Source organism: Gopherus evgoodei, chromosome 9 (assembly GCF_007399415.2).
Source record: "Gopherus evgoodei ecotype Sinaloan lineage chromosome 9, rGopEvg1_v1.p, whole genome shotgun sequence".
NCBI classification, from domain to species: domain Eukaryota; kingdom Metazoa; phylum Chordata; order Testudines; family Testudinidae; genus Gopherus; species Gopherus evgoodei.
Window position 1 is genome coordinate 28,115,508 of NC_044330.1, and position 20,727 is coordinate 28,136,234.

Genomic DNA, 20,727 nt, shown 5'->3' on the forward strand with positions numbered 1-20,727 from the left:
CCTATATTTCATTTATTTTTGTGTGTATATATGTTTTATTGTGCATCTTGCACTTTTTATTGTGTTTGTACTAAAAAAATAAAGCCTCTCTTTTTCAATGCAGCTAGATTTGTTTGTTTGAATTTTATAATTTTACATGGGGAGTGGGCCAGTGAATGCAATGTTTACAAAAGATTCCAGATAACGCCTCTGGAAATGGCAGCGCTCCGTTTTACTCTCTATTACTGGAAACAACACGAGTTTTTCCAACAGGGATCCTGCCAATTTGCCTTACCACTGTTCTGGAAGGACAGTCTCTCAGTATGAAAGGGTAGTTCGTAACCAATATGCATTTTTAACTAAAAATAAGGCATCCTGGTGACAAGGCTATGGCTGTATTGATAATCAGTAAATAAATGCGTTCACTGAATCCCTAATCCGTTTGTTGAGGCCATGTCTAGCATGAACTTATTTGAGAGTACCAACCCACAGTAATGGCTTCTTGTCACTCTTGACCTATGCCAGATTTGCCCTAGGGGACTAGAAAGTAAACACCATGTTTTTGGAAAACCATCTAGAGTCTCCTTGATATTACTGTTTGAATTGGAAGTGGTCCCACACCATAATCCCAGACCTTCACATCCCTACATTTTGCAGAGGTTTAGATTTTCATCTGAATGTCACAGCTTGGGTTCATATCTAGTGTGAACTTTCTTTTAAGATCAGAAACAATATTTGCCATGTTGCCTCAGGTCTCCTTGACACATCAGTCTGGTTACAAAACAGTATGCAGAGAAACTGCACTGGTTGCATTGGTAGACTAGCTCCACCTAGCAAGAGAAATCCAGATTTGTCAAGGAGGAGAATCTACTGGTTTGTGAGCGATTTTCATTTTTTTATTGTAATTTATGGCAAGAGCACCTAGTGCCTTGCATAGTTGCCCCTTTATATATCCTACATTATCTAAACAGGAGGGTTAGTGAAAGAGTACTAGTAGAGTGACATGAAAACTGCTTCTGTCACATGCCTTTATGAAACCTCATCTTCACTACTAAAAAGTAATTATGCAAACATATCTATATTCTGGAAAAATCTTTCCTCCTCGCCCCAACAGGTTGGCATGTTATGCCTTTGAATGACTAGATACATATTAGGGAGTTACACTGGAAAACATGCTGCTCGCTATGCTTTTTTTCAAAGAAATACTGCATTCTGGGCTTATTTTCTTTATATTGCCTTATTAAAAAACAATCCGTCACTGGGTAACTGATGCAGAACAGTGCATTCATAGCCACTGATCCAACTATATTTTGGTGTCTGTACCAGGCACAAGTCTCAACCAGCCTACCTATTAAACCAAGTTTTGCTCCCTTCCCCTCACAGTGCTTTTCACTTTTACTTGGAATGAAAATAAGCTAAATAAACTGGAAAGGACAAGGCTTGCATGTGAGGTCAGAAATGTATTCTACACTAAGAAGGTTAACTTTACCTCTGAAAGAAAGTGAGATGCATACCTTCAGCAGACTATCTACTCCAACTGCCTCCCCAGATGGCCAGAAGTCTTGCAGTCATGCCATTGTCACCAACCATCCAAGAAGGGACTTACTTTCTATAATTCCTTCCACTGGTTCAGAACTAAACAGAAATGTGCCATTTCACTTTAGGCAGCTACGTAAGCATGTGAAGTGTACCCTGTAGAAGAACTGTCTTCCTCATGACACCCTAGGCTCCACTGTAATAACATGGTTGTGTTCCTTTTGAGAAGGAAGAGACTGAAATGTACTTTGTGTCTACTGCAGAGGTAACCATCTCTGTTCTCCTCCTGGGTAGAGGTAACATGCAGCATGAGAAGCCAAGGGTAATTTAAAGCATACCTTTGCACTGTGAAAATGAAGTTCCTCATAAGGTTTTAAACATAATTTCTAAATGGAATTCAAAACCATCTTTTTCTTAAGATTCACTTGTTCAGCCACTCAAACTCTTGAGGTGATCTGGCACATAAAACTCGAATGTAGAGTACATAAATCTCACAATTTAACTTATGCACCAGCTCATACACCTGCTCCAGCCTGTAGTGATAATGCACGAGCTACATCGGACAAATGTCAATGTTCTCATTAACATGCTATGGGTTATTTAGGTTAATACTTTGGACTGGAGCTTCAAATTAGACTTCAAATTCCTTCTCCACCAACAGACCACAACATTTTTCAGAAGCAAAGGCTAAACTCAGAAAATGGGAATTAATGTAATGGAGGAAAGCTCATCCCAAACTCCGTCAACATAGAGGACGAAATCCTGGCCCTACTGAAGTCAGGTGGGGGAACTTCCATTGACTTCAGCATGGTCAGGATTTCACCCACAAAATGACTGATTTTCTTCTTAAGATTTTAATAATGCATCCTTTTTATGGAAGTATATTTAACAGGAACATCTCATAATAGATCAACTAATAAGGATCACTTACACAGCACTGCACATCTTTAAAGCACTGTGTAAACATGAATTAATTAAAAGTAATTAATTACACGTTATAAAAGCACTACACCATAGCCTGTCACAGAAGATACATGCTATCACATGTTACACAGCTGACATTAGCTGACATGAAGTACAGCACTAGGTCATTTACAAGCCCTGCTTATTACCATTTTTATACAGCAGCTTGGCTGCACACAGTGCAGTGTGCCAAACAAGAACTACGCCCCTCCCTAAGGGAATTACAGCCTTAAATACACAGGAGTTACATTGAACTACAAAATAATAATTTACCATTCTGTGTGTTTAACTCAAAAAAATTAAACTCCATCCCTTCCCCTCAACCCGAAAATAAATATTTCTGCTCACAATACCTATAACTCCCTTGTGGCAGGATCCAAATCTTTGATCTTTTGTAAATGTATTATGGAGTAAAAAATGAATCTGTCAAACGAAAGTCAAAAGACACAGTTTGCTGAACTTGCTAGCTTGTATATGTAGAGTTAAAAATATGAAGAAAAACCTCTTTTTGCTTCCCAAAAAGATGCGCAGGAGCCTCCCTGAAGAGACTTTGAAACAGTACAAACAGACCCAGAGTTGACTTGGATTCCTCATAACAAACAAACAGGAAGAAAATCATAAATGAAAGAACCTCCATAAGAACTCCATGGCTGAATACTGGTAATGAAACTTCTCAACAATTACTCCTTAAGGACAGTTTTTAATCACAAAGCTTATAATCACAAAATGGATGTTTAGAAAGGGATAAAGGAAAATTCCAGGACTCTTTTATTTGTGTCCTGATTACTGGGTTTCTGAAGTTTATATTAAACTCAGCTTTCACAATAACTGGCTAAAAGAAAAAAAGCCATTTAGTACATCTTCAAGAATGATCACCTCCTAATACTGTGTAAATATTTAAATATCAACATAAATCCCAGATTAAAAATAAAGATTTTCCCCAGCTGCTCATTAAATTATATTTTCAAACTCACTCACTCACTCTCTAAAATATAGAATTTTTTTCCCCACTATGGTTAGGTTGTTACAAATACAATGTTACAACACAAATGTCAATTTCATATTTCTCTCAGTTTAGACTGTGTTAGTGTGTGAGATGCCAACTCCTGTGTGTGTTTTGCAACTTTATACAGACACACTGGAGTTCGGCAAGTCAACCCACAGATACACACAAAAGAATTCAAAGCTGAGAGAAATCTAAAATTGACATCTTTATTTGTAACATAACAACATATAACTTCACATTGTACATAATGTGCATCATTCTTCCGCTTTACTCTACGCTGGTTAGGCCTCAACTGAAGTATTGTGTCCAGTTCTGGGCACCACATTTCAAGAAAGATGTGGAGAAATTGGAGAGGGTCCAGAGAAGAGCAACAAGAATGATTGAAGGTCTTGAGAACATGACCTATGAAGGAAGGCTGAAAGAACTGGGTTCGTTTAGTTTGGAAAAGAGAAGACTGAGAGGGGACATGATAGCAGTTTTCAGGTATCTAAAAGGGTGTCATCAGGAGGAGGGAGAAAACTTGTTCACCTTAGCCTCCAATGATAGAACAAGAAGCAATGGGCTTAAACTGCAACGAAAGAGGTTTAGGTTGGACATTAGGAAAAAGTTCCTAACTGTCAGGGTAGTTAAACACTGGAATAGATTGCCTAGGGAAGTTGTGGAATCTCCATCTCTGGAGATATTTAAGAGTAGGTTAGATAAATGTCTATTAGGGATGGTCTAGACAGTATTTGGTCCTGCCATGAGGGCAGGGGACTGGACTCGATGACCTCTCGATGTCCCTTCCAGTCCTAGAGTCTATGAGTCTATAAGCCAAAGGATCCAAAGACAATGGGCCAAATTCATCTCATCAGTAACTCACTCCATGTCAGGACTACCGTATTTCTGAGGCCCGAACAAGCTTCTGAATATGTTGCTCTTCTACATCCCAACAGCAGAAAGGTTGCACATGTAATGTGATTGTGCAAATATCCTTGTAACTCTCCTCTCTAGGAAAATGCCATATGAATCTCCATTTACACTGCCATGTCTACCAATACAGCCATTCTAACACTGTTTTCAGCTACTTAATCAGCATTCTGCCTGCTTCTTTCCTATGTGTGTATTGTTCCACATTATATATCTACGTGTGTTTCATGCTCCCACATTCACACAGCTGCTCTTTAAAAGTGACAGCAAAAGACAGCAAGAAAGATTTTTCCAGGATTCAGGACAGCAACACATACCACAAAAGTGAACCCCTGTGACCGAAGCAGTCACACCCACCAGGACCTTCCCAAGTCAGAGGATGATTGCAGCAGCTCTCAATCTTTTTCACTCTGATGAGGATTAGAAACTCCACAGGAGCAAAGTCCATGAGACCGTGGATACGTCTATGCCAGGGGAGGGCAAACTATAGCCCACGGACCAGATCCAGCCTGTAAGGGCTTTCAATAAGGCCCGCAGGATTGCCAGGCCCGTGGCACTGCGGGGCTAAGGCAGACTCCTTGCACGTCCTGGCTCCGCTCTGCTCCCGGAAGCAGCCAGCTCTGCGCCCCTGCGACCCCTGGCGGAGGAACGGGGAACCGCAGCTAATGGCAGCTTTGGGAGTGGTCTCCACAGGTGAAAGCAGCACATAGCAGAGCCCCCTGCCCCAACCCGCCCCCACCCCTAGGAGCCACTGCCGGACATGCTGGTCACTTCCGAGAGCGACGCAGGCCAGGGCGAGCAGGCCAGGGCGGGTTGCACCCCAACCCTCTGCCTTGACACCCCTGCACTCCGCACCCCTGTTGCACCGAGCCCCTGCCACACCTGTACCTCTCCTGCACCCCACTATTCGGCTCTGAGCCCCCTCCTGCACCCTAACCCCTTGCCCTGAGCCTCTTACTGCACCCCATACCCCCTCCTCCATCCCGCATTCCAACCTCTTGCCTTGAGCTTTCCTGCACGCCACACCCCTCCAGCATCCCAACCCCCTGTATTGACCCCACTCCTGCACTCAGTATCCCTTCCTGCACCCCAACCCCCTGCCCTGAGCACCCTCCTGCATCCCAATCCCCCTGCCCTGAGCCCACTCCTGCACTCCATACCCCCTCCCGCACCCCAGCTCCCTCCTGCACTCTTTACCCCTCCATCACCACAACCCCTGCCCTGAGTCCCCAACTCTGTGCCCTGAGCCCTCTGCTACACCCCTCCTGCACCCCAACCACATGCCTTGAGCCCTCTTCCACACTCCACACCCCCTCATACACCCCAACCTCCTGCCCTGAGCCCCCGATGTACCTGAACCTCTCCAGCACCCCAATCCCCTGCCCTGAGCCCCCTCCTACACCCTGCACTCCAACCCTCTGCCCTGAGCTCCCTGCTTTACCCCACCCCCCTCCTGAAGCCACCAACCCCATCTTGTGCCCCCTGCCCATCCTGCACCCCAATCCCCACCCTGAGCCTCCTCCCACACTCCGCACCTCTCCTTCATCCCAACCCTCTCCCTGAACCTCCAACTCTTTGACCTGAGCCCCCTGCCACACCCCTCCTGCACCCCAACCCCATGCTCTGAGACCCCCCCGCACTCTGCACTCTTTCCTGCACCCCAAACCCCTTGCCCTGAGCCCCCTGCTGCAACCCCAACCCTCTGCTCTGAGCCCCCTCCTGTACCCTGCACCCCAACCCCTTGCCCTGAGCACCTTCCTGCACACCATACCCCCTCCCGCACCCCAACCCCCTGCCCCGGCCCTACATTTATGGACCTGCATACAGTTTCCCCACCCAGATGTGGCCCTTGGCCTAAAAAGTTTGCTCACCCCTGGTCTATGCTGCAATTAAAAACCCGCAGCTGGCCTGTGCCAGCTGACTCAGGTTAATGGACTTGGGCTAATGGGCTGTTTAATTGTGGCGTACTGTTCATGCTCAGGCTGCCCTGGGGCCTTACCATCTCACAAGGTCCTCGAGAGCCTGGGCTCCAGCCTGAATCCAAATGTCTACACGGCAGTTAAGAAGCCCGTTAGGCCGAGCCCAAATCAGCTGGCATGGGCCAGCCACAGGTTTTAATTGCAGAGCAGACATACCCTGTGTGGTCACAAAGTACGTACATTAGTAATTGGCCTAACAAATGATTGCCAAACCCTGATTCAGGAAAGTATTTAACCATGTGCTTCAGTGCTTTCCCAAATAGAGATCCTTTCTTGAATCAAGGCCTAAATGATGGGTGGATGTAAACTTTCTGGATTCAAGTACTAACACTCCAAATTAATCAGATGGGGATTATTATGTTTATAACATTCTTCCTCCTGAGAGAAAGGGTTACATACAGCCTTGTACTTTTTAGAGTCATATCACTGCTTCTTAACTTCTGACTATGATGGAAGTCCTATCCTTTTCTCCTACACTGACGTGTAGGAGGTCTGTGATGTATTGCCTCCTGCAAGAAGGGAGCTTAAAATAAAAGTGTCTTGATACCTTTGGCTAGATCAGTCAGCGATCATGATAAAAAGTACAAATATATATGAACCCCATTGACTTCTTCAATAACTGACACAAACCGGACAGCATAGTGAGGGGGTGCTGATCCAGAAATAAAGACAATATCTTAAAATGAAAAATTGCATTTTTATTAATTTGGAGATAATTTCTTGCCTCCTCCCCTTCTGAATAACTAGAAAGATTTCAGAAAAATAGAGACATTTCACTCCTGGTGGATCCAGGTTGTTGGTTTTTTTTTGCTTCTTTTAGATACCTGAAGAAGTTCTCTGAGATCTGGGTTCAACTTGAACTCCAAAATCCTTAAATTAATTTAATTTCAGCACCTTGGGTTTCATGTTAAAAACATATAGAAACACCAGTTCTGCATGATTTAGGTGGGAAGCCATAACTCAGCCCACATTTGCTCAAAACTGAATTCAGGCTTGCTCAAAAACTTTATGAACCTTTGCAAACATTTGACAAACATGGTCTGAGTTTTGAGTTTGTGACTAAGCTTGAAACCAGATACAGAGTGGTTTCTTTGCAAAGGATTTTCCCAACCCTGTAGGCAATAAGGGTATTTTGTTTGGTGGTGATCGCTACTTCCATTTGGCATGTCATTCAGCTTTCTGAGATCTTAACGATTGTCTGCAGAGAGTTTGCTATACATTTTAGTTTCTCTGTACTATTGTCAGTACCACAGGCCCCTAGGCTAAATTCAAGAGCTTGTTCTAGTGTCTGAGTTTTTTCTCTAGCTCTAAAAAGCAAATATGAAGATTTTTGCTGCTCGTTCAACCCATCTATTTTTAGTAGTGACTGGACAAACCTCAGAAGATTTGAAACTTGACTTTGGTTCAGAAAGACGTCCATATGCTCAGATACTTAATAAAAGCACTTGAAACTTTTAAGTCTGCAAACTGGACTGTAACTCTTGCAAGAAAAGACTTACTCATTTCTGACACCTCTGCTCTGGTTCCAAACCACATGCCACAAGCCCAGCCCTTAGTTACAGCATCCTGGCGCTTCTAACTATAATTCCAGCCATAACTTGAAAGTGCAAGGTGGGTAGTAAAAGGGAACCTAAGTGAATGTGTGTGTGACAAATTGCCGGCACTATTATGATGGGTCTCGCACTTTCTCTTCTTTGGGGGGGGTGGGATCAAGGCGCCATTTCTTGCCCCTGAATTGGATTATTAACTGCCCCACTAGTGTCCTAGAGGAGGGGAGGGGAGAGAGAGGGACCTGGGCCCGCCCTCTACTCCAAGTCCCAGCCCAGTGGCCCTGAGGATAGTGGTGAACCACTTGAACTGATGGTTCCTTCCCCTGGGCTATTTCCCTCACCTGCTCTTCAGCTTGGGGGGGGGGGGCTTCCTGCCCTCCCTCTGCACAAGCCAGGTGCCCCTTTATCTAGGGTGTAGGACTTCTTAGTCCACCGCAGCACTTCTCCAAACTGTCCTCTGCTTCCCTTCAAACTGTTCTCTGCTCCAACACCAATTATTTCTGCTCCAACTCCACCAAACTGTTCTCAGCTCCAATACCAATCCTTTCTGCTCCAACTCCTCCCCTGTCTGATTGAAGCAGGGATTTTTAATCAGGTGACTGACTGCAGGTGCTCCAATTGGCTTCAGGTGCTCTAATTAATCTATAGCCAACTTTCTTCTCTCTACAGGGAATAAGGCTCCCTTCTAACCCTCTCCTGCTGCCCTCTGGCCATACTGTATCACAGTGTGACAAAGCTTCCCCATACAGAACAGCAAAGCACGCCAGGGATTATAAAGTTCCCTAACATGCTGGGCTCTAATTGCCACATACAGACCTTGCTGGCAGTCTCTAAAAGGTACCTGCTTCACATTAACATAGTCCTGTTTGGACGACATTAACGTGAATTAGGTACCTTTCAGAGAGCACCATCAACACCAGGCAGTAGATCCCAGCATGTTAGCACAAATCACATACCTCTAGTTAGCGTTGCCACCACCATCCAGACAAGCCCAAAGTTTCAGTCTTAAAATAAACTAAAGGTTTGAGCGGAGAGTCACCAATCCCTCATTCTCAATTAAATAAATGTTTGTTAACCTTAATTTTTATTACAACATGCACCTCTATCTCGATATAACGCTGTCCTCAAGAGCCAAAAAATCTTACCGTGTTATAGGTGAAACCGCGTTGTATCGAACTTGCTTTGATCCACCAGAGTGTGCAGCCCTAGCCCGCATCCGGAAGCAGACAGCATTTCTGGCAGTGGCTCCTGGGCATGGGGTGGATCAGGCTGCCCTTCCCTGTGGGTACCACCCTGAAGCACCTATTGGCCACACTTCCCCATTCCTGGCCAGTGGGAGCTACAGTGGGTGGGTCTGCAGACAAGGGCAGCACACTGGGGCCACAGGGATGCGGTGCTGGACACTTCCGGGAGCAGCACAGGGCCATGGCAGGCAGGGAGCCTGCCTTAGCCGCATTGCACCACGGGACTGCCAATCCTGCAGGCCAGATTGAAAGCCCTGATGGGCCGGATATGGCCCAAAGGCCATAGTTTGCCTTCCCCTGGTCTAAAGTGATAGAAATTACCCAAATGCCACCAAAATGTTAAAGCACAATAATCCATTATATTTGTATTAGCACATCAGAGTTTATAACTCCATTCTTTAACTGGCTGTTTTCTACCCACACAGTTCACCCTGGTTTTGTCCTGCAAGATTCAATGTGCCCTCAATATCTCACTGAAGTCAATGGAAATTAATAGGTTTAGAAGGCTGTGCAAGGTATGGCCCCATGACAGCAGTAGTCAGTTTGCCTTCAGCTCAAGAAAACATTGCTCCATAACATCTTCTCCCAAAGAGGAAAAAGGCAACTTTGGATTGTTCTGTGAACACTAACATTTTTCTATCATGACCCTTTTAGGTAACTTCCAGGTGGTTAGTAATTTGAGTGCTGGTTTTAAATACGTCAATCTACACATTTAAAAACCACAGAGACATTTCCTTTAAAAACCAGCCAACGCAAAAGGGGAAAGGATTAACATATTATCAGACAAAGATGTGACTAGCTACTGAGACTAATCAAGCATTTTACAAACTTTCTTCTAATGCCTCTGAGACTCCAGAATCTAAAAAAGAAGGTATGTATTTTAAATGCTTTTTGTACATTTTAATATGTTCATATACATCAAGGTAAATATATTGCCAAATGCACTGAAAAACGAATAGGTTAAATATTAAAAGCACTAATGTTTTTCACTGCACTTATGAAGCATTACTTCATTATAATCATTTTGAATATCTTGCCCTCCAGTGAAGAGGTCCCTGAGTCAAAGAGCACTAGATATAGCTCATTCCCGAGCTCATCTGAAATCAAGCAGAATAGTAATTGTGGAATGACACAGTGAATTCTCTCTCATATTGGGAGTTTGGCTCCCACCTTCTGTTGGCTCAGGAATAAAACCAGCTATTTCCTCTGTACCTTGTGGGCACTCAATTTCATTTAACCTCAGGTTAATAATCTCTTTTTTGGGGAAAGTAATATCCTCATTTGCAAAAGGGTGATTATAATAATGTCATAGATCTTCTATTTCTAGCCATGAGTAACTTCAAATATTTGCATTTTTATATACACAATACACAGAGACCAATAATTAAGTTATATTGATTCATTGTCAACTGTTACTACTCAGGCAACATTTAACCTAGAATTATGTTTGATCACTAAAACAAACAGAATTTTTAGCAAATGAAAAAGACTGTAATATATAAATAGAAAGCTGGTATGGTTCAATGCTATTTCAACAAAGACTTGCTTCCTTGTCTTATTTCTCAGAAAAACTTTAACACACTCATTTCCTCTTCAGTCAACATGTTCCAACTAAAGTCAATGCCAGTGTAGCTACTAAGAAAAACAACAACCTGATATACAACGGTAGTTTCAGATAGTTAAAATAATAATACTTAGGTTCCCATCTAAGCAAATACACTTTCCTTTCCCTAAATGTCCAATGAAGCCTGAAAATATGAAGCAGACGACTGACAGATTCTTTAAATATTTTCTGAGCTACATAAAATATTCTTCAAATATATTTTCTTTTGTTCAACTAGAGGAATCAACAGGTTTAGAAATATTTAGTACCGAGCACAGCTACTCTGCTGTCTCTCTCTATTGGATAGACCCTATATTGCTTTTGACAGAGTATTATTAATGTTTACTAATGCTATAATATTTTTATAAACTAACTTAACTGGGAGGATTTCGGGGAGTTGGTTTGGTTTTTTGTTTGTTCTTGGTTTTTTGAGTAAAAGTGTCATTTTTTTAAAAAAGTTACATTTTAATGTGACTCCAATGAACTAACTAGCAAAACCAGGGCCAGTCTTAGGCGTAAGATGATCACCTTGAGTTCCAACTTTTAAGGGTGCCCAATCACCATTGTGGAGGGCACATCCTTCAGTCTATTTAGTTATTTATTTTACTCTGCTGCTCCACTCATCTGTTGTTGTGTGGTTTTGTTTTGGGGTTTATTCCTTTTGGGTCAACTGCTGGGTGACACTGAAAATGTTTTCCACCCTGAGGAGAAAAACCCCTAGGGGCAGCCCTGCTGCAGACACACAAGTAACTTTACACACACACAAATAGTCCCATTCACTTAAAGGGACTGCTCACATGAGTGAACGTACTTAAGCAGAAGTGTTTGCAGGAAAGGGACCAAAGATATTTCAATAAATTGCTTAAACATGAATGAAACCCATGCAACATAATGTGAACTATTCCAGACACTGAGAAATACAAATACTTCAGTTTCACGAAAATCATTACCAAGTCTAGTCACACATTTTTGTGAAATTATACTAGAACAAAATTCTCACACTAATTCTCTCCAATGTCTTACTTTTCTCTCTTTTTAGGTTCTGGATATCTTTAAGTAGACAACACACCTTCCTTTTCCACAGGATAATTAAAAATGTCCTTAAGCAATATCTCAAATTGCAGTGTCTACAGACAAATGGAACCATTTACCTATTTTTACTATTTAATTTTCCTAATTGGATTTATTGGGAGTTGTTTTGCCCTATGGGCGTTCACTCAAAAGGATCAGAAACAAAAATGTATGAGCATCTACCTAATTAACCTCCTAACAGCTGACTTCCTGTTGACTATGGCATTGCCGGTAAAAATAATTGTTGACTTAGGTATTGCCCCCTGGAAACTGAAGATATTCCACTGTCAAGTCACAGCTTGCCTCATCTATATTAACATGTATTTATCAATCATATTTTTGGGACTGGTAAGCATGGACCGCTGCCTTCAGTTAATGCACAGTACTAAGATCTATCGAATCCAAGAACCTGGATTTGCCAAGATGTTATCTGCAGTTGTATGGATAATGGTTCTCCTTATAATGGTACCTAACATGGCGATTCCAATCAAAGAAATAGAACAAAAGCCTACTGTGGGGTGTATTGATTTCAAAACAACATTTGGAAAAGATTGGCATGTGTTTACTAATTTCATATGTACAGCAATATTCCTTAATTTTTCAGCCATGATACTTATTTCCAATTTTCTTGTTGTTAGACAACTTTATCGACACAAATACAGTGAGAGTTATGCAAATGTAAAGAAAGCTCAGGTAAATATACTGTTAGTAACGGCAGGCTACATCATGTGTTTCGTTCCTTACCACATTGTTCGGATCCCCTATACTTTGAGCCAGAGCGATGCTATAACCGATTGCCTTCTGAAACAATCCCTCTTTAAAGCAAAGGAATCCACTCTGCTGTTGGCAGTGTTAAATCTCTGTTTTGATCCTGTTTTGTATTTTTATCTTTCCAAGACATTTAGACTGAAAATTACTGAGACTTTTACAGCACATAAAGAAACAAAGACTCTCACGGGAGAAGAAGTACACTGAGAAGAGGCACATTACAAAAGTACTGTAGTATTTCAGCCTAGACTACCAACGCTGTGTGTGCTTATGTATATACAACTGCTGTGCGTTTGCTGAACATGACTAATAGTGTCAATAAAATTACTGTCAAACCCTAACCCTGGACAGAAGGAAAGCTTAATGATGGATCTGGATCACTATTACTTTACAGCTTCCTACACTGATTTGGAATATTATACAGTTCTGTCTATCAGAAGACCTGGTACTAGTTACAGGAATATTTTAACACACTGCTTAATTAAGAGCATATGAAGTCATACTAAAGACCTATCCAAAAAGTACCTATGAAGCATGATCCAAACTTGTTTTGTAATGCAATTTATCAAAAAAGATCCAAACCTACTTAATAAAGGTTTATGGATTAAGGTTATCTGGACTCATCTTTACTACATAACAATAATGTTAAATGTTTCCTGTATTAATTTACCTACCATAATAAAGGAAGAACGTACTCAACAGCAACTGATAAGCTGCTTTCCACACAGCCATAATTTGACCAAGCACATTTCAAAAGGCACTTTCTCTAGAAAGTGATTTTAAGCTGCACTGATTTAAAATGCACTGTGTATCTGCTTATATTGTGCCGGAAGTTGCTTACAAATACATTTTTCCATCTTGTAATACTCATCTTTTTTCCCCATTTTGCTACTTCACAGAGTATTAAAATTGTGGAAATATATAAGTTACTACAGTAAAATTCTCAGGTTAAATGGGATAAATTGAACAGCACATAAAGTCATAAGACAAAATGTAAAATACTCAATTTTTCTTTCTGTATGTTCATGATTTTTATAAGACTTTTTAACAAAAAATGACACCAATAAAATAGCTACATGGTATTTACATCTTAGACATTTAGAAAATAAAACATCTGAAACGTACAATAGTCAAAGACAAATACAAGTTACTGCCAGTCTAGATTCATTCCAATGGTAAACCAAAAATACTTCAGAAACGTAACAAAAACTAGACTAACAAATTTATTTGGGCATAAGCTTTCGTGGGCAAGAATCCACTTCAACGGATGCATGGAGTGAAAAATACAGGAACAGGAGCAGATATAAATACATGAAAGGATGAGGGTGCTTTACCATGTGTGAGGTCAGTCTAATGAGATAAATCAATTAACAGCAGGTTACAAAGGGAGGAAAAATAACTATTGAAGTGGTAAGAGAGTGGTCCATTACAGAGAGCTGACAATTAGTGTGAGTAACAGTAGGGAGAACTTGGTATAGGAGAACTTAGGTTTAGGTTTTGTAATGACCCAACCACTCCCAGTCTTTATTCAGGTGTAATCTGATGGCATCCAGTTTGCAAATTAATTCCAGTTCCGCAGCTTCGCATTGGAGTTTGTTTTTGAAGTTTTTTTGTTGAAGAAGAATTGCCACTTTTAGGTCTGTTATTGAGTGACCAGAGAGATTGAAGTGTTCTCCTACTGGTTTTTGAATGTTATCATTCCTGATGTCAGATGTGTGTCCATTTATTTATTTTTTTGCGTAGAGAATGTCCAGTTTGGCCAATGTACATGTCAGAAGAGCATTGCTGGCACATGATGGCATATATCACATTGGTAGATGTGCAGGTGAACGAGCCCCTGATGGTGTGGCTGATGTGGTTAGGTCCTATGATGGTGTCATGTATTTATACCTGCTCCTGTTCCTGTATTTTTCACTCCATGCATCTGATGAAGTGGGTTCTAGCCCACAAAAGCTTATGCCCAAATAAATTTGTTAGTCTCTATGGTGCCACAAGGACTCCTCGTTGTTTTTGCTGATACAGACTAACATGGCTACCACTCTAAAAAAACTAGATTCCTTTCATTTACTGATCCACAAAACGTATTCATATTTTGACCAACTGTAAACAAGCACCCAACACTATTCTGGACAGACAGCTCATTCAACATCTAATAGCAAGAAATTAAGAATAAGAAAATTCAACCCCAGTCATCTTATATTTTTAAAGCAGAGATGATTATAGGTGCCACATCACATCTTACCTCTTGATCTGATAGCTACAATAGTTGGTGGAATTTTGTATTGTCTTTTTAAAAATTTTGGTTTTCCTATGTTTTGAATGAACACTTCTAGACTGAGACACATGCTCAGCCTCTAGGCTTATTCAGTACTTGGCCACTCTCCTAAAGCTGCCAACAAGGGTATGTGTTGGAATGGTGGGGTTTTCTGGGGTAGGGACGTGTGTCAATTTGCTCCCTTCATTCCTCAAGTGGCCTACAGTTAAATGCCCAAAAAAAAAAAAAAAAAAAAACCAACACCAGACCCAAGGAAGAAAAACCTACGTTAATTCTTCAGTCCTACACGTTTCACCATTACTAATCTCATACATTCTGATTCCCTTATTTCTCAGCTATACCGTGAATTGTGACTCAGAAAATGAAACAGCAAAACTAACTAATGTATTGGTAATTTAACCAGACAGCAGTCAACTAATTCTACAGAAAACAAAAATTCCAGTCACTAAAAGTATTCTGTTTTCTATTCAGTGTGGTTGTTTATTTGATCCATAACCCCTACATGAGTATTTTAATGCAGTAGTCATTTTCTTCATCTAGCATATCACCATGTGTTATTATTTCCTATGCTTATGTCTATAGCTAAACAGCTAAACAACTACATGCAAGGCTCACTGAAATATAAAACACTCATGAAGCAACCAAAAAAAGATCCTTGCTGCATCTCGTATTATCTTGTGCCCTAGATGTGGTTCACATTTGGGCACAGTAATACAATGCATTGCACAACAGGGTTAAGAATAAAATTAGTGTCACAGCAACTGTAAATATAATATTTTGGGGTCAAAGATACCCAGTGTAGTAGGTGCTGATGAAGGTCGTCACTTTAGTAGCGCCACCATGGGCAAGGGCAACTGTGGACTGGACTGACAGGGGTACTCCACCTGGGCAAGGTACAGCAGAGATAGGCTCTGTGCTGACTGCACAGGCCATCACAGAAGTTTGAAGGCAGGCTCAACAAGAGGCAGGCTAGGCCACTAAGTCCACAGTTGCAAATGTCTGTATAGGAGCTGTGTCTAGAGTGAAACTTTAATTCTAACACAGAGGCTGTAGTGGCAGCCAGGAAGGGGATAGCAAAACTATGCAGCACTGGCAAGTGTGTGGTTTCTGTCCTGCCAAGATCCACACAATTCCCCAAAGTCTATTGGGTCATTTGCAAGGAGCATGGGAATCTCATTCTTAATGCAGGAACACAGATTGTTCATCTATATCTCCAGGTTGGTCCATTAGAAAGCTGTAGTCAAAAAATGCAATAATCTAAAAACTACAACAAACCTAATTTTTAAACACACATATTCCATCATCATCAAAAAGAAACCAGGAAAAAAAAATTTTAAATGACCCAGTACAGGAAGTCTTAAGATTATACAATTCTTCAGAAAGAAACAAAAAGTAAAGACAAATATTAATATGAAGTTAACACCTGTTAAGAGGTCTTAGCGACATTACTGCAGATATTTTTTTAGGAGGTTACATACGACATAACCAGTTTTTTCCAGGAAGGGGAGGGGGGAACGGCAGGATCCCCCACACACACAAAAAAAACTACTCCAGTGAATCCTGGGAATTTCCAGCAAAATCAAAGTAAAATAAGCCTTGTGTTATATTTAAGTGTTTATACTACACCCATCTAGGGTTGCCAACATTGTATTTCAAAAAGAAGGAACCATTTTCTTAGTATTCCTGCCACACCCTTCCTCCCAATATTATCATCAGTATCATCATCACAACGAACAACAAAATAATAATTAGCAGCACTCACCTACATTTGCCAGGGGTATTGCCTGCAGCTTTTTGCAGTCCTCAGCAACTCCCAATATCATTGTACAGAGGTGAATAAATAAGGGACATCCCTTCGAATGAAGGACTGTTGGCAAACCTACTCTCATCACTCTAGCAGCTGAGCACTTTCAGTATTTAAGCACATTTGGGGCTTAAGAGAGGCTTCAGTGGTGCCCCAGACCTCTGCTAAGTGATAAATCTTGCCCTCCAAGCAGTTTTATTCTTTTATCTAAGTGCTTTACCATCTGCAATCTATACATTTACATATAAAATTAAAATGTAAAGAGTTAACTTACCAGAGGTATAGGGAAGTGTGTTGCATATTGCAAATGGCGAAGGTGGTCATAACTGGATGGAAAAATCAGTTCTCTCAGTTTTTCCCTCCTCACTGACTTCTCACTGTTAATTGAAATTCTTCTGTCTAACAAAGAGTTGACATTCTCACAAGACTCCCCAGGCATTGGAGAAAAAATCTAAGTAATGTAAAACAAATATTTTAAGATTACTGGAAACTAAAACATTCACAATTCAACCATTGTATGATAGCCTTGATTCTGCTTCTATTTACCTCAGTGAAGATGCTCAGGATTTAAACCATCATGAGAATAGAGAATCAGGCTCAACTTTTAAAAATAATATATTATATAACATTACCCCAAGAATTTGTACAGTCTGTATTTACAGACTAACAGTGCTTTGATATGCTGGAGATGGCCTAAGGGACAACTGTGGAAATCAGTGAAAGCTCCCCAATGTAGAAATGAAGCAATGCTGTAACAGGTAGGTGTATGGAGATTATGATGCAATCGCCAATACTTTAACACTACAAGGATTGGAAATGAAAGAATATTGGCCATATGACAATAATAAGATGGTTTAAATTAAGAATCATGGAGAACACATTTTTGTGCAAATAGCAAGCAAGGAGCAAAGAAATGCATAGTGTGCAGAAAAATAAAAAATTAAACCTACTGGGAACTCCGAACCAAAATCTGTCTTAAAGTCACTCTTGTCTACATCATCAAAAATGTTAGTGGTTCCTGAGTCAATGCCCATATGTTCCATAATACTATGTTCCTAATAATCACCAGAGAGAGAAAAAACACCAGTCAGATTACAATGAAAATTCTGTTTGATTGGTCAAAGCCAAAAATTCCACCCATTTAAAATTAAGTAATATTTTATTGTTTAAAATCAAGCAAAAACAAACTATTCCTATTGCCAATATTCACAATATTCCCTAATTTATAAAAGGTTTTCTAATTCATACCCATATAACAAAGATAACCAAGGACAGATTGAGTGAAAGGCAGACAAAGACAGATCTTGTTCACCAACAATCAGAATATATACTAGGGTGACTCTGCCCATAGGGGCTCCTACAGAACTCAAAACTGCTTCCATCAGTATTGCTACCTGCCCTCCTTTGATGGATAGTACTGCCTCTGATGCATGTGTCCCTGTGAACAGCACAGGGTATAATTTGAACATATCCCATGTCCTCAAGTTTCAATCAGGTTGAGAGACTATGGGAGCTGAAAAAGAAACTGAGGAAATGCAAGCAGCAGACCTTTGGTACTATATGGGCTATGCTACAGGACGATTTCACCTCAGCAAATTAAGGACCTGATGTAAAGCGCACTCAAGTTAATGACAGCCTTTCCCCATTTACTTTGATCTGCTTTCCTGAAACTCAGAGATTCCAGCTGGGATAGTACATGTATAAGAAGCACTGCCTTGCATTATCATCTTCGGCTGAAGAGAATTCATTATACCTGCACTGCAGCTGGGGTATTTCAAAGCACCGAGATAGACACACATTTGACCTGGGACTCCAAATGCAACCGATTCTTTTCCTTTTTACCTTTTTTCCAATTATTAAAAGATCAGGTTTCAAGTTCTGCATTCCTTGTGTCTGTTTTTCATAGAATATCAGGGTTTGAAGGGACCTCAGGAGGTCATCTAGTCCAACCCGCTGCTCAAAGCAGGACCAATCCCTAGACAGATTTTTTTTGCCCCAGATCCCTAAATGGCCTCCTCAAGGATTGAACTCACAACCCTGGGTTTAGCAGGCCAATGCTCAAAGCACTGAGCTATCCCTCCCCGCTATTGATACTGAACCTTGAATGCAAGAGAAATAAGTGAAGATGTGTATTTTACCTCCAATTTCACATCATGGTCCTTAGAATAGTGTTCATCCACAGTTTCTCCAGTAGGTGAGCGTAGTCGAGTGGTTGCAGTAACTGACAAGTCTCCACGCGATATTAAAGTGCACATGTAAGCATCATGGGAGAAAACATCATGTCGAATAAACTCACAAAACAGCAGCACCAGATTCACAAATTCTGTCTTCTCATATTCACTGTTTGGGTCAGCTACCAAAAAAATTAAATTGTAATTTAAAACATAAATGTGCTCTTCAATTCCACAAAAAAAGTCTTTAAAACCATTTTTAACCATAGCTTTTTTTATTTTTGTCTTCTAAGAACTGCTTTTCTTCTCTACATAATAAGCCAACTCTAATCCAGTGCTGCATAACTGGCATACTTAGAAGAACTTTCTTCTGGCAGTTTATTCCAAAGCATTCTGCTCCATAGACTTCTGCCCACATTGTATTACTGGCAGTTTATTCACTGCTCTCCTTTTTTTTAAATGTATTTCTACCATGTTTAACAATGTACGAGCATATTACATATTGTAAAAATAGACACACTAGGATATCTCTCTCTCTCTCTCTCCCCCTCACCTCGCCACAGAAGTCTTCATGATTTTATTATGTTTCTATCTATAGGGGCATTTTAGGGTGACTATATGAAATTATGTTCTTACTAAACACCTTTTGAACACAAACCCTCAAATTCTTTTAAATATTTTAGAAAATTATTTGGAAGATTATTTTACTACTGATAAATGTTACTCCTATGTATCTGAGGGGGACGAGGAGTTTATTAAAAGAAAAAGAAATAATCATCCACTTTTGCCAATGAGTTACCATTAGCTGACAAATATCAGAGGGTAGCCGTGTTAGTCTGGATCTGTCAAAGCAGCAAAGAATCCTGTGGCACCTTATAGACTAACAGACGTTTTGGAGCATGAGCTTTCGTGGGTGAATACCCACTTCCTCAGATGCATGTAATGGAAATATCCAGGGGCAGGTATATATATGTGTGCTAGCAAGCAAGCTAGAGATAACGAGGTCAGTTCAATCAGGGGGGATGAGGCCCTGTTCTAGCAGTTGAGGTGTGAAAACCAAGAGAGGAGAAACTGGTTCTGTAATTGGCAAGCCATTCACAGTCTTTGTTCAATCCTGAGCTGATGGTGTCAAATTTGCAGATGAACTGAAGCTCAGCAGTTTCTCTTTGAAGTCTGGTCCTGAAGTTTTTTTGCTGCAGGATGGCCACCTTAAGGTCTGCTATAGTGTGGCCAGGGAGGTTGAAGTGCTCTCCTACAGGTTTTTGTATATAGCCATTCCTAATGTCTGATTTGTGTCCATTTATCCTTTTCCGTAGAGACTGTCCAGTTTGGCCGATGTACATAGCAGAGGGGCATTGCTGGCATATGATGGCGTATATTACATTGGTGGATGTGCAGGTGAATGAACCAGTGATGGTGTGGCTGATCTGGTTAGGTCCTGTGATGGTGTCGCTGGTGTAGATATGTGGGCAGAGTTGGCATCGAGGTTTGTTGCATGGATTGGTTCCTGAGCTAGAGTTATTATGGTGTGGTGTGCAGTTACTGGTGAGAATATGTTTCAGGTTGGCAGGTTGTCTGTGGGCAAGGATTGGCCTGCCACCCAAGGCCTGTGAAAGTGTGGGATCATTGTCCAGGATGGGTTGTAGATCCTTGATGATGCGTTGGAGGGGCTTTAGCTGGGGGCTGTATGTGATGGCCAGTGGAGTCCTGTTGGTTTCTCTCTTGGGTTTGTCTTGCAGTAGGAGGCTTCTGGGTACACGTCTGGCTCTGTTGATCTGTTTCCTTATTTCCTCGTGTGGGTATTGTAGTTTTGAGAATGCTTGGTGGAGATTTTGTAGGTGTTGGTCTCTGTCTGAGGGGTCAGAGCAG

General features: G+C 41.1%; 2 protein-coding genes across 3 annotated transcripts in view; one reads left to right on the plus strand and one right to left on the minus strand.

Moving 5' to 3' along the window:
- The window catches only part of MED12L (mediator complex subunit 12L), a 319,974-nt gene that overhangs the window by 196,511 nt on the left and 102,736 nt on the right, over positions 1-20,727 (minus strand). For both annotated transcript variants that reach the window (XM_030575113.1, XM_030575112.1), the window contains 3 exons: positions 18,826-19,040; positions 17,638-17,742; positions 16,962-17,138 (listed from right to left, as the gene is read on the minus strand). In XM_030575113.1, coding sequence (XP_030430973.1) covers positions 16,962-17,138; positions 17,638-17,742; positions 18,826-19,040 — 497 coding nt within the window. The remainder of the gene's footprint in view (positions 1-16,961; positions 17,139-17,637; positions 17,743-18,825; positions 19,041-20,727) is intronic.
- On the plus strand, positions 9,923-13,350 carry GPR171 (G protein-coupled receptor 171). The gene is made up of 2 exons (XM_030575121.1): positions 9,923-10,037; positions 11,809-13,350. Exon 2 carries the CDS (start codon positions 11,865-11,867, stop codon positions 12,813-12,815), a length of 951 nt encoding a protein of 316 aa, XP_030430981.1. The 5' UTR covers positions 9,923-10,037; positions 11,809-11,864; the 3' UTR covers positions 12,816-13,350.

Bases quoted from the DNA above. Each gene is read 5' to 3' on its own strand.
- GPR171 (XM_030575121.1), top strand. From the start codon at position 11,865: ATGTCCTTAAGCAATATCTCAAATTGCAGTGTCTACAGACAAATGGAA.